General features: G+C 34.8%; 1 protein-coding gene across 6 annotated transcripts in view; it reads right to left on the bottom strand.

Moving 5' to 3' along the window:
- The window catches only part of BIRC6 (baculoviral IAP repeat containing 6), a 169,817-nt gene that overhangs the window by 98,393 nt on the left and 55,973 nt on the right, over nt 1-15,451 (bottom strand). For 4 of the 6 annotated variants that reach the window (XM_042812417.1, XM_042812440.1, XM_042812448.1 and 1 more), the window contains exons 30-41: nt 14,997-15,216; nt 13,934-14,067; nt 11,286-11,423; nt 10,405-10,547; nt 9,678-9,809; nt 7,602-7,817; nt 4,578-4,761; nt 4,027-4,182; nt 3,559-3,692; nt 2,381-2,534; nt 1,541-1,657; nt 642-796 (exon numbers count right to left, since the gene is read on the bottom strand). In XM_042812417.1, coding sequence (XP_042668351.1) covers nt 642-796; nt 1,541-1,657; nt 2,381-2,534; nt 3,559-3,692; nt 4,027-4,182; nt 4,578-4,761; nt 7,602-7,817; nt 9,678-9,809; nt 10,405-10,547; nt 11,286-11,423; nt 13,934-14,067; nt 14,997-15,216 — 1,883 coding nt within the window. The remainder of the gene's footprint in view (nt 1-641; nt 797-1,540; nt 1,658-2,380; nt 2,535-3,558; nt 3,693-4,026; nt 4,183-4,577; nt 4,762-7,601; nt 7,818-9,677; nt 9,810-10,404; nt 10,548-11,285; nt 11,424-13,933; nt 14,068-14,996; nt 15,217-15,451) is intronic. The other 2 variants (XM_042812432.1, XM_042812456.1) reach the window with 1 other exon arrangement.

Below are 15,451 nucleotides of genomic sequence, written 5' to 3'. Positions count from 1 at the left end.
GAGAGACACAAACACATATTCTGAATGACTCCCTGAAGAAACTAAATAGTTGATGTTCTGAGGAAGCATCAAGGTGCTTTACCTAACAAACTCTATTTTGAATAGAATATTTGAATGGTCAGCTATCCAATTAAAACAAAAGGGCAGATACCTAAGAACTTACATAAAAAAGGAATTTATTGTGTGTTATATATTAAGAAAAGCATTTTTAAACTAATGATTTTTCAAAAAGCATACATCTCGTTTTAACATTTTGGATCACAGGATCGTTCCAACCTTATTTTATTGAAGAGCCAGCTAAGACACAGACTTGGCTGCTCAGAGGGTTGTCCAGATGGGTCTTGAAAACCTCCACAGATGGCAAATATTATAATAACAGTAATTGGGTAACAAACTTGTTTTAAAACACAAAAAATAGATACCTATCTACTTTCCTACTCTAAGAAAAAATTCCCTATTTGTTAAAAGCTTTCAGCAGCTAATCTATTACATTATTGGTACTGTTGTCCATGACAACCTGTGTGCACGAAATACATAACCCAACAGGTTAGCTGCATCCTGAACAATACAAATACAGGAAGAAAACTTTCAGACTTAGAGAGAAATACTATTAAAACATTTCAATGTTCACAATTCTATACCTGAACATGGTGGACTTGTAGCATCGAGAAGAGTTTGTTGAAGCATGCGCTCAGCATAGGTATAGATGACAACTGTACAATCAGCTGGGCATTTTGGTTCGCAGCATGCAATCCCCTTAGCAATGAATCATCTGTTCCAGTAGGAGACTGGGTTACTATATGAAACAAAACAAGGAAGTATCCCCATCTCAGTGGATTATTTTGGAAAAATTGGTAAAGGCAACTACAAACTTATTTCTTCTTATTTCACATTTAAGGAAAACATGCTTATGTTATAATTTACAAGATCACTTCACTGTGGTGCTCACCTTTATTGGACTATTAACTATGCTACTGTGAAAGGCATACCGGAAGGTAACAAGTCATCTTCACAAAAACTATTTGGAAAGTGAGCCAAATTCACACCCTTGTTAAAGATGTATTTTAGGAATTTCCTGATAAAACTAAATCAGCAACATGGGTATTTTGACAACATAAGCTTATTGCACAGTCAAATTCAAAATACTATTAAGTATTTTCACTTTTATCACTGAATAGTTGAAACAACTACTAAGCAGCTTTCAAATAGCTTACATTTCACAGTGAATGTAATAATAAAGCCTCACAAAAATAGGAAGCAATATTTAGATGCTTATAGATGAGAAAACAAAAGTAATTCTTCCATTGTGTTATTATGTACTGTAAATGGAATACTGCCTATTTGAGCAACTTCAAAAAATGTTTTAAATCTATGTATACAAATTTAAAAATTTGAAGAAAGGAAATCTCAAAAGCACAGCCTAACAATGTCATTAAAGCAAAATTCAACTTCCTCTAAGCTGCTAAGCGACTGCAGAAAAAACAGTATAATGTTCAAGTGGTCATTACATGAAGAGAATAATTTGACAATATATAATTACATGTAGGAGATGTGTTTGTCAGTGCTTGTAGAATGGAATCAGCCTCCAGAGTGGACATCATTTTCAGCATCAATTCAGCCTGCTGTTCAAGTCCAACTTCTAGACGTGCATCTAATGCTACACAAGGCAAGAGAGTCAAACTGAATTATATCCAAGACAATTACAGTCAGCTATGATTAATTATCCGTGCAAGCAATTTAGATATACAGTCCACACTAAACTTGAAACAAATCTCAGTATATCTGACGTAAAAGTGAATATTCCTATATGATGCCAGCAAAATGAAGAAACTTATACTCTGAACTGAACACAAAATCCTCATGGATGTAAAATACATAATTAATAGCAAGAGAAATTTCTCATGAAATGCACACATTTCTTTTTACAGTCACCTTAATATCACATACAACAAAATCTGCATGTTTAAGCCTGTAGTAAAAGTAATTGCTCAAACAGCAACCAAAGGAATTACGGCAGGGAAGAGATTTATAAAATCACTCCTGCTTAGAAGTAGTACTTCAAAATGAACAAGTATGCCACCTCATTCCTCTTTGGAATAGGAACAACTAAGCAAAATATTATCTACATAAGAAAGAGCTTCCAACGTTCCAAACTGACCATAAAGATGTCTTTGAAAATTTCAGAAAATACGACTTTGTGCCATGTTAGACACAGTTTTCAATAAAAACCTCACATTTTCTCAGTAGTCACAGAAAAAGCTTGGTATGCAGAAAATTTATTTCCATTTCAAGCAGGCAGATATTTCTAACACTAACTCGATATACTGAAAAGTAGCATACAGTATCACCAAACAGATAACCTCCAGGGTTCACTGCTTACCTTGAGAAACAGACACACTCACAGTCTGTGATCCGTTTTTCTCTGTAGCTACTGGTGGTTTTGCAACAGGAATTCCAACACCTCCAATGTAAGGATTGTAATTGTAGGTACCATAATCAGCACCCCAGTAATCATACCACGTGCTGCTTATAGGCTTAAAAAGCAAATGAAAAAGGAAAAAATAACAGCAATTCTTTTGACTGTCCAAGAAAAAGATAAATTTGTAATGAGTAACAACAAAGATGGAAATTACAAGAAATTAAAACCAGAAGATAGCTTTAAAAAATTGTCACAATTTTTTTGTTGCCATACAAACTACTCTTTCCTTAGTGATTGCAAAAATACAGTAATTTAATTGTCTCTAAGACTGAAGAAACCAGTTTAATATTTTATCATCAGATTTTACTCATACACTCGTATTATATTGCAAACTTGGTAGTGGAGTTGCAACACTGGTATTTTGAGAAGTCGTTAATCAAGATATAATACTATATTACTAATATGACAGACTATTATAGAACCCTTGTGGTCTTGGTGAGGCTCAGGGGCTATTTGAACTGGGTTCTGCAAAACAAAAAGTTGAATAATCTCTACTGAAAAGTCATAATTAAAGGCACTAAGAAAGCATATGGATGACAAGAAAAAGAGAAAACATTAATAAAAGACTGCAAGAAGGGAAATTGTGTAAGACGATGCTTTTAATGGAAGGTCTTCAATTAGCAATCCTACATAAACACAAAAAGCAGAACAAATCTGAAGGAACGAGGAAGAGTTTTTCTTGCTAGGTTTTTTTTGACAATAGGAAGATATCTATATCTATATCTATCTATCTATCTATATATTTATATGTATTTATATATATATATATATATAAAATCAGGAAGATATCTGTGGGTGAATTGGACTGGAGGATAATGCCATGTTCAATTACAAGAGATGAAGGAAGGAGACAAAAAAAACTAAGCAATGACTGGAAGATTTTGATGAAGGGAAATTTGAAGAAAAAAATCTCTACACGATAGGTAATCAGGTGAAGAACATGAGAAAAACACAGGAAAAAATAAGAAAACACAGTACTGTCTGAACAAGTGGGGCAAAAATTAATTCAGTTTAATTCAAATGAGGCCCAAAGCTTAAGTCAACATTGAAAAGTATAGGGAATCTCAGGTGCATCATACCTTGAAAACTTTGGCTGCAAGAGGATCTTTTTCCAAATCAATATCCAAAGGATCAATATCAACCTCCATCAGGTCTTGCAGCAATTCAAGGTCAATGTCTTTATCTTTTTCCAAAGACGACAGGGGTGGAGCACCTTTGAATGTTTACAACTACTTTAATATTACCAAGTACAGTTTATGAAACAAGGATAATATCATATAATTCACAGGTAATGCCAAGGCTTCTAATACACACTGCTCTTAGTGGAAACATATAAAACGTGCTTTGTTGAAATAATGAGAAAAATAATCATTTTTTATTAATCAGACATACTAAGATCAAGAATTACACACATTTTTCCTTTATTTTCAGAAACTACTTATTCTATCATAAAAAAATCTTTACAGATTTTTTGACAGATTAATCACAGAGCAGGTTGTTTATTATTTCTCAGCAGGCAATATATACTGAAGATCTCAGTGATTTACCTGTGATGTCGTGTGTCAAAGGCTCATCTATTGTTTCCACTAATTGAACTGTGGGTGGCTGAAGAGAGTCATCAGAATCCCCAGCTGAAGCGCCAGCATCTTCTCCCAAAGCACCTTCTTCCATAGCTTCAGCCGCTATAGGTGCCAGCAGTTCTCCTACACGTGGCATCAAGCAGACAACTTCATTTCAAACTTCATTCCAGTTACAATTCAACATCTCAGTTTCTAAGCCAACTGTTTTTTTTCCACCTAACTCTAAATTCTTAAAGTGCTCACTTTTTCTAAAAGGAAGAGTGCTGATTTTTTTCAAATAATTGGGATCAAATATATACACTTGACTTTTTAGTGCAGAAGGAATTCTCAGGATTTAATTAATTAATATGAAATATTTCAGTGCACTTATTGCAATCTAATCTCAATTTGCTTGTGAAGCATATGAGTTGCTTTTTTTCCCAACAGTTGGCAGACTCTAAAATGACAACTCAAAAAGCTTCAAGAAAACAAGTTTTTAGCATAAGCTAAAGCCTAAAGACTATGAACATAAAACAAACCTGCTAGAATATCTTGCAGCATACAAGTCAGAGAATACTGAGCCCATGCTCCTCCCCAAGAGATGTCTCCTCTGTTAAAGTCAGTTCCAACAAGAAGGAGCAGCAATCTTTCCAACTGAGTTTCATTTACAATCTCACATAAATGAATTGTTGGTCTTGTAGCATTTGCAATTCTAGCAAGAACCTAAAAAAAGATAGAAAAATATAATTGCAATGAATCTCCCCTCCTCCTCCCTCTCAAAAGAATTAAGTTATCAAAATTAAGACTAAATTTTTTTTTACTATTCTTGTACACCTAAATATTGACTACTCAAGCATCAGCTTTCGCAAAAATGAAACACAATTCAACCATGAAATTTACTTGTCCACTTTACTACTAGAGATTTTCACTCTCTATCAGTGAAACTGCCTATCATTTCTGGCTCAGAGGAAAACACTGTGGTCCTCATTCTCCTTCAGTTCAGTTCAAGAACACTAAGAAAAAAAAAAAAAAAAAAGTCTTAGGAAATTGTGATTAGAAGCGCTTTTATAGCAATGTAAAGCTACAAAAATATCTCTGAACACCTTAAAAATGCCTTGCTCAACCCTCCAGGGCTGAGTAATTTTGGAAAATGAAAAACCGAATGGGAGTACTACCTCCATTCCTCAATCATGTTTAAGATTATCCATATTAAGATTATGGATCAACTATAAATACTCATATCTTCATGACAACAGCTTTGAAGAGCACACTATATAGCACAATAAAATAGTATTTAGAAAGCAAAATCCTATTCACACAACCTTTGGAGAGTCCACAGCATTTTATTCAAAAAGACAAAAAATCCAAATTTATTGGATGGAATATATCCAGAAAAGAAGTATGCACCAAATATAAATGAAGCAGCAACTGCCTTGTCATAGAGTTTAAATTTAATACTGTGTTGGTATTAAATTCAGAACGTTGTAATCAACAAGGCAAAATTACCTGGTGGTCTGAAATAACTACAGATTAAGAGAAGTTTTTACTTTTAAGTAGCATTTATCTAATTACTGACACAAGTTCCAAGAAAAAAAAGTTACAAGTTCTTGGTAGCGGTGATGGTCAAAGATACAGCAGTTTGTAAACTAAGAGAGTTATCAGAAATACTATGGGAAATGGTTTTAAACTAAAACACGGAACGTTTAGATCAGATTGAAGGTAGAAATTCTTCACTATGAGGATGGTGGGGCACCAGAACGGGAAGATGCCCCATCCCTGTTCAAGCCCAAGGTGGATGGGGCCCTGTGCAACCTGATCCAATGGGTGGTATCCCTGCACGTGACAAGCGGGATTGCTCCTTAAAGCTCTCTTCCAACCCAAACTACTGTATGATTCCATGAAATAATACTCAACAATGATGGCAGAGCTGAGTGCAGTATCTACTCCATTCAGTGTAGTTCCTTTTCTGGAAGCAACACTTTAAATTCATAGCTGCAGAACTAGAAAATTCTAAAGACTAGTACTTGGAGTGCTAAGGAGTGAACAGTTACTAGAATGTCAAACACTAGAATGTTTAGAAGAAAGGAAGCTTCAATTCCACTCACAAAACAAAATAACCAGAGCAATGATTATGCTGATATTGGATTAATTTTTGTTTTTTAAGGGCTTTTTTTTTTTTTTTGTGGAGGTTTCTTTTGCTTCTTCAGCAATAAATTTACCCTCCAACAATCAGCCTCAGTCTTACTTTTCATTCCCATTTGGCCTCAGTTTTTCAGATTATGTAACATCTAAAATCCTACATATGCTCTATTACTAGCATGGGGATTTTGATTTTTTTCCTTTAATTTTCTGGTTTACTCTTCAAAAATACATTTGCACAACTCAAATCAGCTTTCTGAAACCCCTAATCCAAAATCTTAGTGGAAATACAGACAACAGTGATGCAACTGTAAGAAGAGCAATACGAGTCAACAGTGTTCCCGCTTCCTGTCCTGATGGAACAATGGCTACTTCTTTCAAGAAGCATGCACAAGAAATCTAGCTTTCAGAACAAGTTTCTCTGAATCGTTGAAGGTGATTTTCTGTGCCCACAAGATGAAATCTATACATGAACTGGAAAGACCTCTGGTCTGGAGAGATACTCCATCACAGCTACTATTAATAATCCAGTAAGTGAAAAAAGAATTTTTGCTAGTTTCACCGTTCTGATAAATTGCATTTGTTTTCTGGGAAGTTAAAAACAAAACAAACCAATAAAACATAACAAAAAAACAAACAAATAAAAAACCCTCAAGCACTTCCAACTAGCAAGATATGACAACTCATGTCAACTCAAATCTCAGATTATACAGGTCCAAAAAATACTTGCGAACTATCAAGAAACAATTAGGAAATACACGTAACACAGAATAAATTTCTCTTAAAGATCCACTTCAGAGTAAAACCAAAATTAATATGCTTAATAGTCATTACAATAAATATTTTAATGGATCCTTCAGAAATTACACATTCCTACAGCTGAACTCAAAAGTTGTAAGCACATTCTTTCAGACACCTTTATGCAAAATGGTTAAAAAAAACAGTCTCCAAACTACATAGAAAAACTCCTAGAGCTATCAATGAAGCAAACTGTAGTGACTCAGAATCATGCATTCAGGCTAATGGAAAAGACCTTTAACTATTTAATATAATGATAGCAGAATAGTCAAGTTCTTCCTGCTTACTCATTTTTAATACCATGAAAATATGTAATAGCTTTAACTTCCATGAACATTAGATTTCAGTTACCAAAAAAGTAGGGATTTTTACTATATTAAATGTTAGAACTTCGCACATGTACTTAAACAACAAGATTTTTTGAAGTTACTCTTTCTAGGTGATTTTGATGCATCATAATGTCAGTTTCACAAAAGGTGGCAGATAAAAAAAACCTACCTCACCACAAATTACCAGAAATTCTAATGTTACAGTTAACTTTTATCATTAATCAATCAGAAAGAAATAATAGAAAATTAATCCTACGTGGTATCCATTGCAACTATAGAATTTCATACGCTATTTACCTTACAAACAAACAGAAGTAAATCTGCATGACAAGTAAAGTCCATAGACAAAAGGAAGAGTGCCAGCTTCTGTACTACAGAAATACAACGTTCATGTGCCAGTGTAAAGGGAAGTGGCTCAATTTCTGGAGTTTCCTTTGTAGTTGATACTTCTGTATCCAAAGTAGAACGAGGCCATTCTGCAGTCCGACGCAAACGTATTAAATCCTTGAAGTGCTATAGAAATCAAATTTGAAACAACAGTTACATATTTTAAGACTAAGCTCTGGATCTCTTCCAACCAAAAATCTGAGGCAGCAATAACAGTGGAGTCTAGGAATATATGAGAATCTGGAATGGAATTAAGGCTTTATTGGCAGAAATTTATTTTGGCAGCATATTGTCTCAAGTGACAGAGTAATAACCAAGTTATTCAGTTCCGCACAAGTGCCATTTAAGTCTTAATGTTTGCAATAAAACATATCAAGGGTATGTATTTCATAAGCTTCTTTCTCGTTTCCACCACCTGCATATAAAACTATTGTTAGCATGAAGTGAATTGCAGACAGAAATATTGAAATTTACCCCTAAAATAAGACTGCTTACTTTCAGTTCATCACATTGGAAGAATCCTCAACGACATCCAACATTCATAATACTTACAGATTATGAAGCATCCATTAAACACTACAAACTAAATTAATCCAATACTCGATCAGGGCTTTAAACTACAAACTTTTCTATATAGGTGCTACCAATTCAGTGGAGGAAACGTGCTTTTAACAATTCTACCATTCACCAAAGGCACTCATTTAGCAGCTCAAATCATTGTATAATCTACAAAAGGAGTCTAAAATAAGGTAAAGCAAAAGCCTCTTAACATCTCACATCTTTTAGATACTGAAACAGACCAAAGAATTAATTAATAAAACAGAAGGTTTCAGTCTTCTCCAAAATGCAATAAATATTTTAGGTTACACACAGCTTGTCATAACTGGAAGTGATTAGTAGGTGTAGTAGTAAAAACCACACGAAATGCAGCTATCCAATGTACAATAATACCATAACAAGATGTTAAGATATTTCAATATAAATTTTTTAGTTCAACATGCGTTTTTGGATGCAACATGGCTGCTATAAAGTGAAACTTAAATAGCTACACAGCATATTTCAGCCAGTGAATCATTAAAAGATGTCTCAAGGGGGTCACTGCTGAGCAGACCTGCTGTAACAGTCCTCCCAATATAATATGTTGGAATAAAGCAGAGGATAGTGCAGGAAAGAACAGCTCATGACAAGCAGAGTTGGTGAAAACATACGGCTTTATTTTTTAGGCTAGTGTTTAAACTAACAGGTTGCTTTTTTTGTAGTTACTGGAAATTGTTTTAAGATTTTTCTTCAGAATGCCTCTAAATTCCAATATTCCATTAATCTTGTTTCACAATCCTACTCTCAGTCATACATGAACATTAATAATTTACATCAGTACAACTGGAACTAAACAGGAATAATATAAAGAGATGCTTGATTTTGGTAGCTAGTAACACAGGCTTTCTTTTTTTCATGTGTACTTTCAAGAAAAGTCCACAATGCCAACTTGAGAGATCTCTAAGTTTTAGCGTCTTATCTCATAATCAAGTTAATTACCATCACTTTCCGTATTTAGGGCTTGTTGTAATATGCCATAAGTTACACGATACTTTAAGGAAGTTATATTTCTTATGCTGGGAAGCTGCTCAGATGCATGATTATTTTCTTCTTACTCAACCAGGACCACATTCAGAAGAGTACTGTATGTAACAAGCAGGCATATAAAATGTTATTTCAAATTTCTATCGGTCTGTGTTACCCACCGTTCAATGATATGACTAGTGTTCCCAAAGCTACAGGATTACCAGTCAAAATGTGGAAGGGTAAACCAATTTTCCCAGTGTAAGAAATTTCCAGATGGCTGCTGTACTAGCATCAAAGAATCCTTGATAGCAGGCATGATGAAAAACATTAGAGTTTGTTTAACATTGGACAAACACTACTTTGCAGGAATAGCTCTTTTCATGCATAGAACAAGAAGTCAATTACAATTTCAGAGCATCATACCTTGGAAGTAGCCTGCTTTAGTTTTGCCTGTTCTACTAAAAGTTTGTATGATGATCCTTTGTTGCTTTGTATTTTCTCTTTTTCCATCTGTTCCACCAAAGCCTTCTGCTTTGCTTTTAATAAGTTAAGTTGCTAAAAGAAAATGTTAATAGGAAAAAAATGAAAATTTAAGCAATAAGATGTTAAAAGGATCCATATTTTCATATGATATCAAGCTTCAGTTCAACTTGTAACCTGAGATTTTTAAAATACAGTTGTATTAACAGCTATAACTTAGACACCTTCAGGGGCCACCAGTCTCCACACAAAGTTTAAGAAAAAAAACTAACAACAACAAAACAGTATTTTTTAAAGCTCAAGACAACCATGCTCAGAGTAATAAAAACCACATGGTTGTATTTAGAAATGAAAATTTCATATCTTAAGAATGACGTACTGTTATTTAACAGCTTAGGAGCTTGCTCCCTGATGTAGTCAGATTTACATTTCTCTGTAAATTTCACTTATTACCCTATGTGGGTAAAAGAGCCCAACAGTACATTCCGACATTTGTTCTTCCAACAGATGCCATGCCCCGCACTTTGAGACAAACATCAAAGAAAACAGGCAGCCTTCAGCTACAGAATTAGACTACACGAAAGCACAGCTGAATGAGTCCCAAGGCCAAAGCTGTTTGCTCAAGAAATGAAATATGTTATACAGTATCTTCTGTGAAAATAGCCACTACCGTGTCAGAAGTCACCTGTTTATGATGAACAAGCTGTTTTCTGATCTTTCGTGAATACAGTCTATCTAGGCTACTGTTGCCTTTAGCAGATCTGCTCAAACTCTGGGTATGAAGGCTATTATTTATAAAACTCCATTGGTTTCCTAATGGAAACAGAGAAAAAAAGACATTAGTCACATTAAGCTTCATTTAACTCCAAAGAAAAACATCTATACGGCAAGGGTTAGCAACTCGAAATATTAAATAAATGAGCAAAATGCAATTCTTTTTGTGAAAGGCTGATGGTAATATTTCTGCACAATTTTCAAATGCTCGTTCTTATTATTTTTAAAATATAAGGAGGTAAGAATGATTGTTCTAGCTAAATAGAAATAACTGAAGAGCAGTGGTTAAAAAAAAAAAAAAGCTTTCCATTTTTCATTTTCAGAAAAGCTGTTCAAAGAAAACAGCTATTTTTATACTTAAAAATAAAGTAGTACTAAAAAATGAATTTAAATGTACCAAGTACATATACTACAACAAATAACAAAACAGGCATGAAGCCACACTACTGTATTTTTTCACAATGCAAGCATTTTGTCTCAACATGGCAGACTCTCAATTGACCAGTCTAGGAGTTGCAGAATAATATACAGACATTTTACAAAATAAAATCAAGGTTACAATTACCACTTACAAAAAAAATCTCATTTCTAAAAATAAAATAAAAAAAAAGGAAGCAAAGAAGCAGACAACAGTACAAATAAAGCGATCAACAATTCATTCAAAAATCTCATTTTTCAAATGAATCAAAGATGTATTTTAAGTATATGAGCAGCTCCAAAACAAATACCCACAGAAAGAAACAAGCTTTGTTATGTAATTAAATTAGTATTGCACACCTGTCAGAAAACGTTCCCTCTCTTTTCCATTCAGAGGTTTCTTGGCTGTGGCTGCTTCATCTTCAACAGTAGCTACATAATCCAGTAGTCTGGATACCAGCATTACAACCCAACTGATCATGGGAATATCTAACACTCCTTAAAAAGAAAGATTTGAGTGCCTTAATAGCTTGGAAACCATAACAAGATAATAATAATAAAAAAATTGTAATAGGAACTATATGGCACACATTTCACTAGTTTACAAGTATGTCTTTTGTTTCTCTTTTTCCTTTTTTTCCCCCCCAGTGGCAATAACCTAAGCACTTATAAACATGAGAAGAAATCAAATATTTGGTGTAGAAGTCAGGCACAAAAGCAAACATCCCATTTCTCTTAAGCTGATAAAGTCAGAAGTGAAAAAGCTTCATCTCTACTGTTTACGGTAAAAATTAAGCGGGATTAAAAAAAAATAAATAAATTCTATGCTGAAGTTTCTAAATACCAAACACAGAGTGACAGCTGCTTGCATTAAAGCACATAAGTCAGATGTCTAATGCCAAAGTGTGAAATTCCTCTGTCACCAAGGGCTCTTACAAGGCCATCATAACTGTGCATTCGCACAGCTTCATTTTCACTCCTTTAAAATATATTTTCACATAGCCATTCAAAACATGATCAGAAAAGCCAAGACTGAATTCAGACTAGATGAACCATGCTGGTGACACTGATGGCTTGCTATCACCTATTTCAGTCTCACTCTAAATGCAATACAGGCAGAGATAAAATGTATCTTACAAACCACGCAAGAAAATCTTTGTATAAGTAAATGAATCTAAATGAACAGTTCTAAAATGGACTCCTAAGTACACAATAAAAATCAGGAACCTTGCAATTAATGACCACTGCATCACTGTCATTATGCAAAACTGCACTCTTATATAATATAAATAGCACAAACTTAGCAATACTAGAGGTTACATCCACATTTTCATATCTGTGCACAATGTTGAGCTGTATTTAGCCATGCTACACTTTTCAAGCACTAATCCTGAATTAAGCTGTAGTCAACTGAAACCATTGTTCATTTCAGCTCAAACAAGAACACTAAGTCTTAAAAACACCACGCCCAAAATCACATCTTGTTGCTGGTAGCCAAAGCAATCGGGTGGAGGCCCTGAATATTCACCCTAGTCTCCTCTCCCATGCTGGCTGAAATCAGCCCTCTTCAAATAGGCAGAGGAACAGGAGTCCTCTCCATCACCTCTGCAGGAACTGTAGACTAAACTGCAAGGATAGAAATGAGTAGCATTGGTGACTGCTTTGATTTGCAAAACAAAAAGAAAGGAACCTGCTGGAGAGTGAAGTATATGATTTTTCACATTTCTGTTTGTATGAACATATTTCTTTATCTTCTGTCTCTTTAAAAAAAAAAAATCAGAATTTTCAGCTTTTCTCCCTCCCTCCAAGTGTCTTTCGTTTATTCGCTTTCCTCGTCTGCCTGAAATTTCACAAATCCACAATGTTCACATCTTGCTTTCAATTTTCTGTTGTTTTCTGACTCTTTCCCCACTAAGTTTTTACCCCTTTCACTCTTAGTTATGCGTGATAGTTCTCAAACAGCAATTTCTTCTTCCATACCTGAGGCTTCCATCACACATAATAGTGCCCTATTACTTACCTGTACTGTCCAGGAGGAAGTAAGCTGGAAGACCAGCAAATAAAGCTCTGAAGTATCAGTTACTTCTGCTTCCTAAAGTCCTCCGTGAGGACAACTAGTAAGGCAAGAGCTATGAAAGGAATTGGCAGCTGTGGGGAGAGTGCAAACAGAGGTAGAGGAGATGTAAGGTTGGGTTTCCCTCAGACTAGTTAGAGACTACAGCAGGATATGGCCAAAATAGAGAAAGTACATGGCAGACCAAGAAGAAGCAATAAATAGGACAGCCTGACACCAGCTTGAGGCTTGTTTATGACAGGAGACAAGGAAAAAGAGTCTCAGCTGGTGTTTACCAACTTTACAAGGTCAAGAATTTTAAGCAGCAAATCATCTGCAATGCTCTGCTACATGTACAAAATCTATGAAGTAGCCTAGACTTTGGTGTCTTTAAAACCAAGCATTTTCTTCAGGCTTAGAGTAGTAAAGAAAATACTCAAAAATCAATTTTAGAGAATAAAATTTCAGTAATTTTTAGGGTCAAGAAAATGTAAAATCCTTGTGGTTACAAAACAAAAACCCCAATGCAGCTTCCAGAAACTAAAAGGACACATCTAGCAAAGTTGTCTTCGTGGCCATGTGGCCACTTTTAACAGTTGAAACTTAAAAAGGATCTTATGAGCAAAACCACACACCTCTTTCCAAAAGGCTAAAATCCAAAGTAATTCACTGGAGTAATTAGAGCTATGTACACCTTGGGTATTCCTTCCACTTTTAGCTAAAATTTTAAAGGGCTTCTTAGCTGAAAATAGATTTTGTTCAAGTTTACTGGGGAAAAACACCTCTTAGAACCTAAAGAACAAGAATTTTTAGCACATTTTAAAAGACATTTGTGTTTCAGAAATATAATAAACAAAAGCAACTTCTTTTAATACACCAATAACTATGAGCTAATCTTTCAATTTTCTAGCATACAGTGAATATGAAAATATAGTTTCCCAAATTAGAGGGCTACCTTCAGTTCTTCTGTGCACAGGTAAATGAGGTTGCAGTGGTGACAGAAGGTTATCCAGGAGATTAAGTAAACTTTCTAAAACACCACTGTTGCTAAGCGATCTTTGTCCAATGCAAGAAAGTAACATGAAGACCCTAAAAATAAAATTAAATATTTGAGACTTTATTTCCTTTTCAAATTCTGTAATATTGTGAAACACCCCTTCTAGATCACCAGTCCCCTAAGCTTTCAACTGAAATACAAGCAGATTGCCAGAGAAAGCAACACTGGCCCAGCAAGTGGACTAGATTTCAAGATCTGCTGTCAAAAAGGATAATGCAGTATTTTAGATTACACATTTTCTCTTTCACCCTCAGGAGGTCAGCAGTTACATACAGAGCATCCCACTCTGTACATCTTCTGAAAGAAGACTTTATCTGTTTAATTTCTTATCCCATACGATATACTGAATAGTAGGAACAGATAATTAAATCCACGTATTGTTATACCCTTGTATTATTCCATTTATAAGAAGTATGATAATCTAAATGACTAAAGAAGGCAGAAAGCCACAGAAGAGCAAATAAGTTAGATTAAAATAACATGAGAACTAACACATTTAACATTTGTTATTCAGCTTTACACTTGATTGCTCTTATTTTAGAGAAGATTGCTGCGTTAAATGCAAACTGTGCTTTCCAGTCTCATTCATAATGCCAAATGCATTAGAAGAGCAGTCCTGTGATGAAGGTGTATTAAAGCCTGATAAAGCAAAAGGCAATTTAGAACACTGGAAATCAATCCAGATATGTAAAGAACACTGACAGAAATACCTTCCTAATCACTTCTAAGTAAGGAACAACAGCAGCTTATTGTGGTATAAGTATGAGACATATGCAAAAAAAAACTCTACAGATCGACATGCATCATTTGCAGTGCTTTTAGAACTATTTTTTGTACCAGTGGGACAGACAGATATGCATTATTTGGTTGCATCTCTGCCAAGTGATATGTTTAATTACGAACCGTGGAATTACTTAGATGTGATCCACAGATCATACATTAATATAGACTTAGACCTTACCTGTCTTGTGGGAATATAAGAAGTTGCTCTGAATTGTATAATTCCTGCAGTACATTTGAGAGAAACTGACCCCACCACCTTTCTCCTCCACACAGCTGAACAAGCAGAAGACCAGTATGCAATCGGATTTTTGGAGTCCCACTGATACACAGGTGTTTAAACAATTCTTCACAAGCTTGAGCATGAAAAGTACTTTGTAGAACCACAGGAACAGAATGTCCTTTTAAGAAAAGAGAATAAGCAACTGTGTTTAAGGGCAGCATATGATACTATTACAACCAAGATGGCTTGATGATGGGAAGAAAAAGTTCCTAAGAAGTTTCTAAATTAATGATGAGGAGTCTAATTGACGTGGGAGAGCAGAAAGAGAGGGGAGTATCTAGGGAAATGGTAATTTGCAGGAAAACCCTAAAGACCAGGCCATGTAGAGAACACCAAATCATGAAGCAAAATCT

Source organism: Centrocercus urophasianus, unplaced genomic scaffold (assembly GCF_019232065.1).
Source record: "Centrocercus urophasianus isolate 14NV4802_14NV808 unplaced genomic scaffold, USGS_Curo_1.0 seq_10, whole genome shotgun sequence".
In the NCBI taxonomy this organism is placed as follows: Eukaryota; Metazoa; Chordata; class Aves; order Galliformes; family Phasianidae; genus Centrocercus; species Centrocercus urophasianus.
This window is presented reverse-complemented; position numbering and strand designations above follow the sequence as displayed.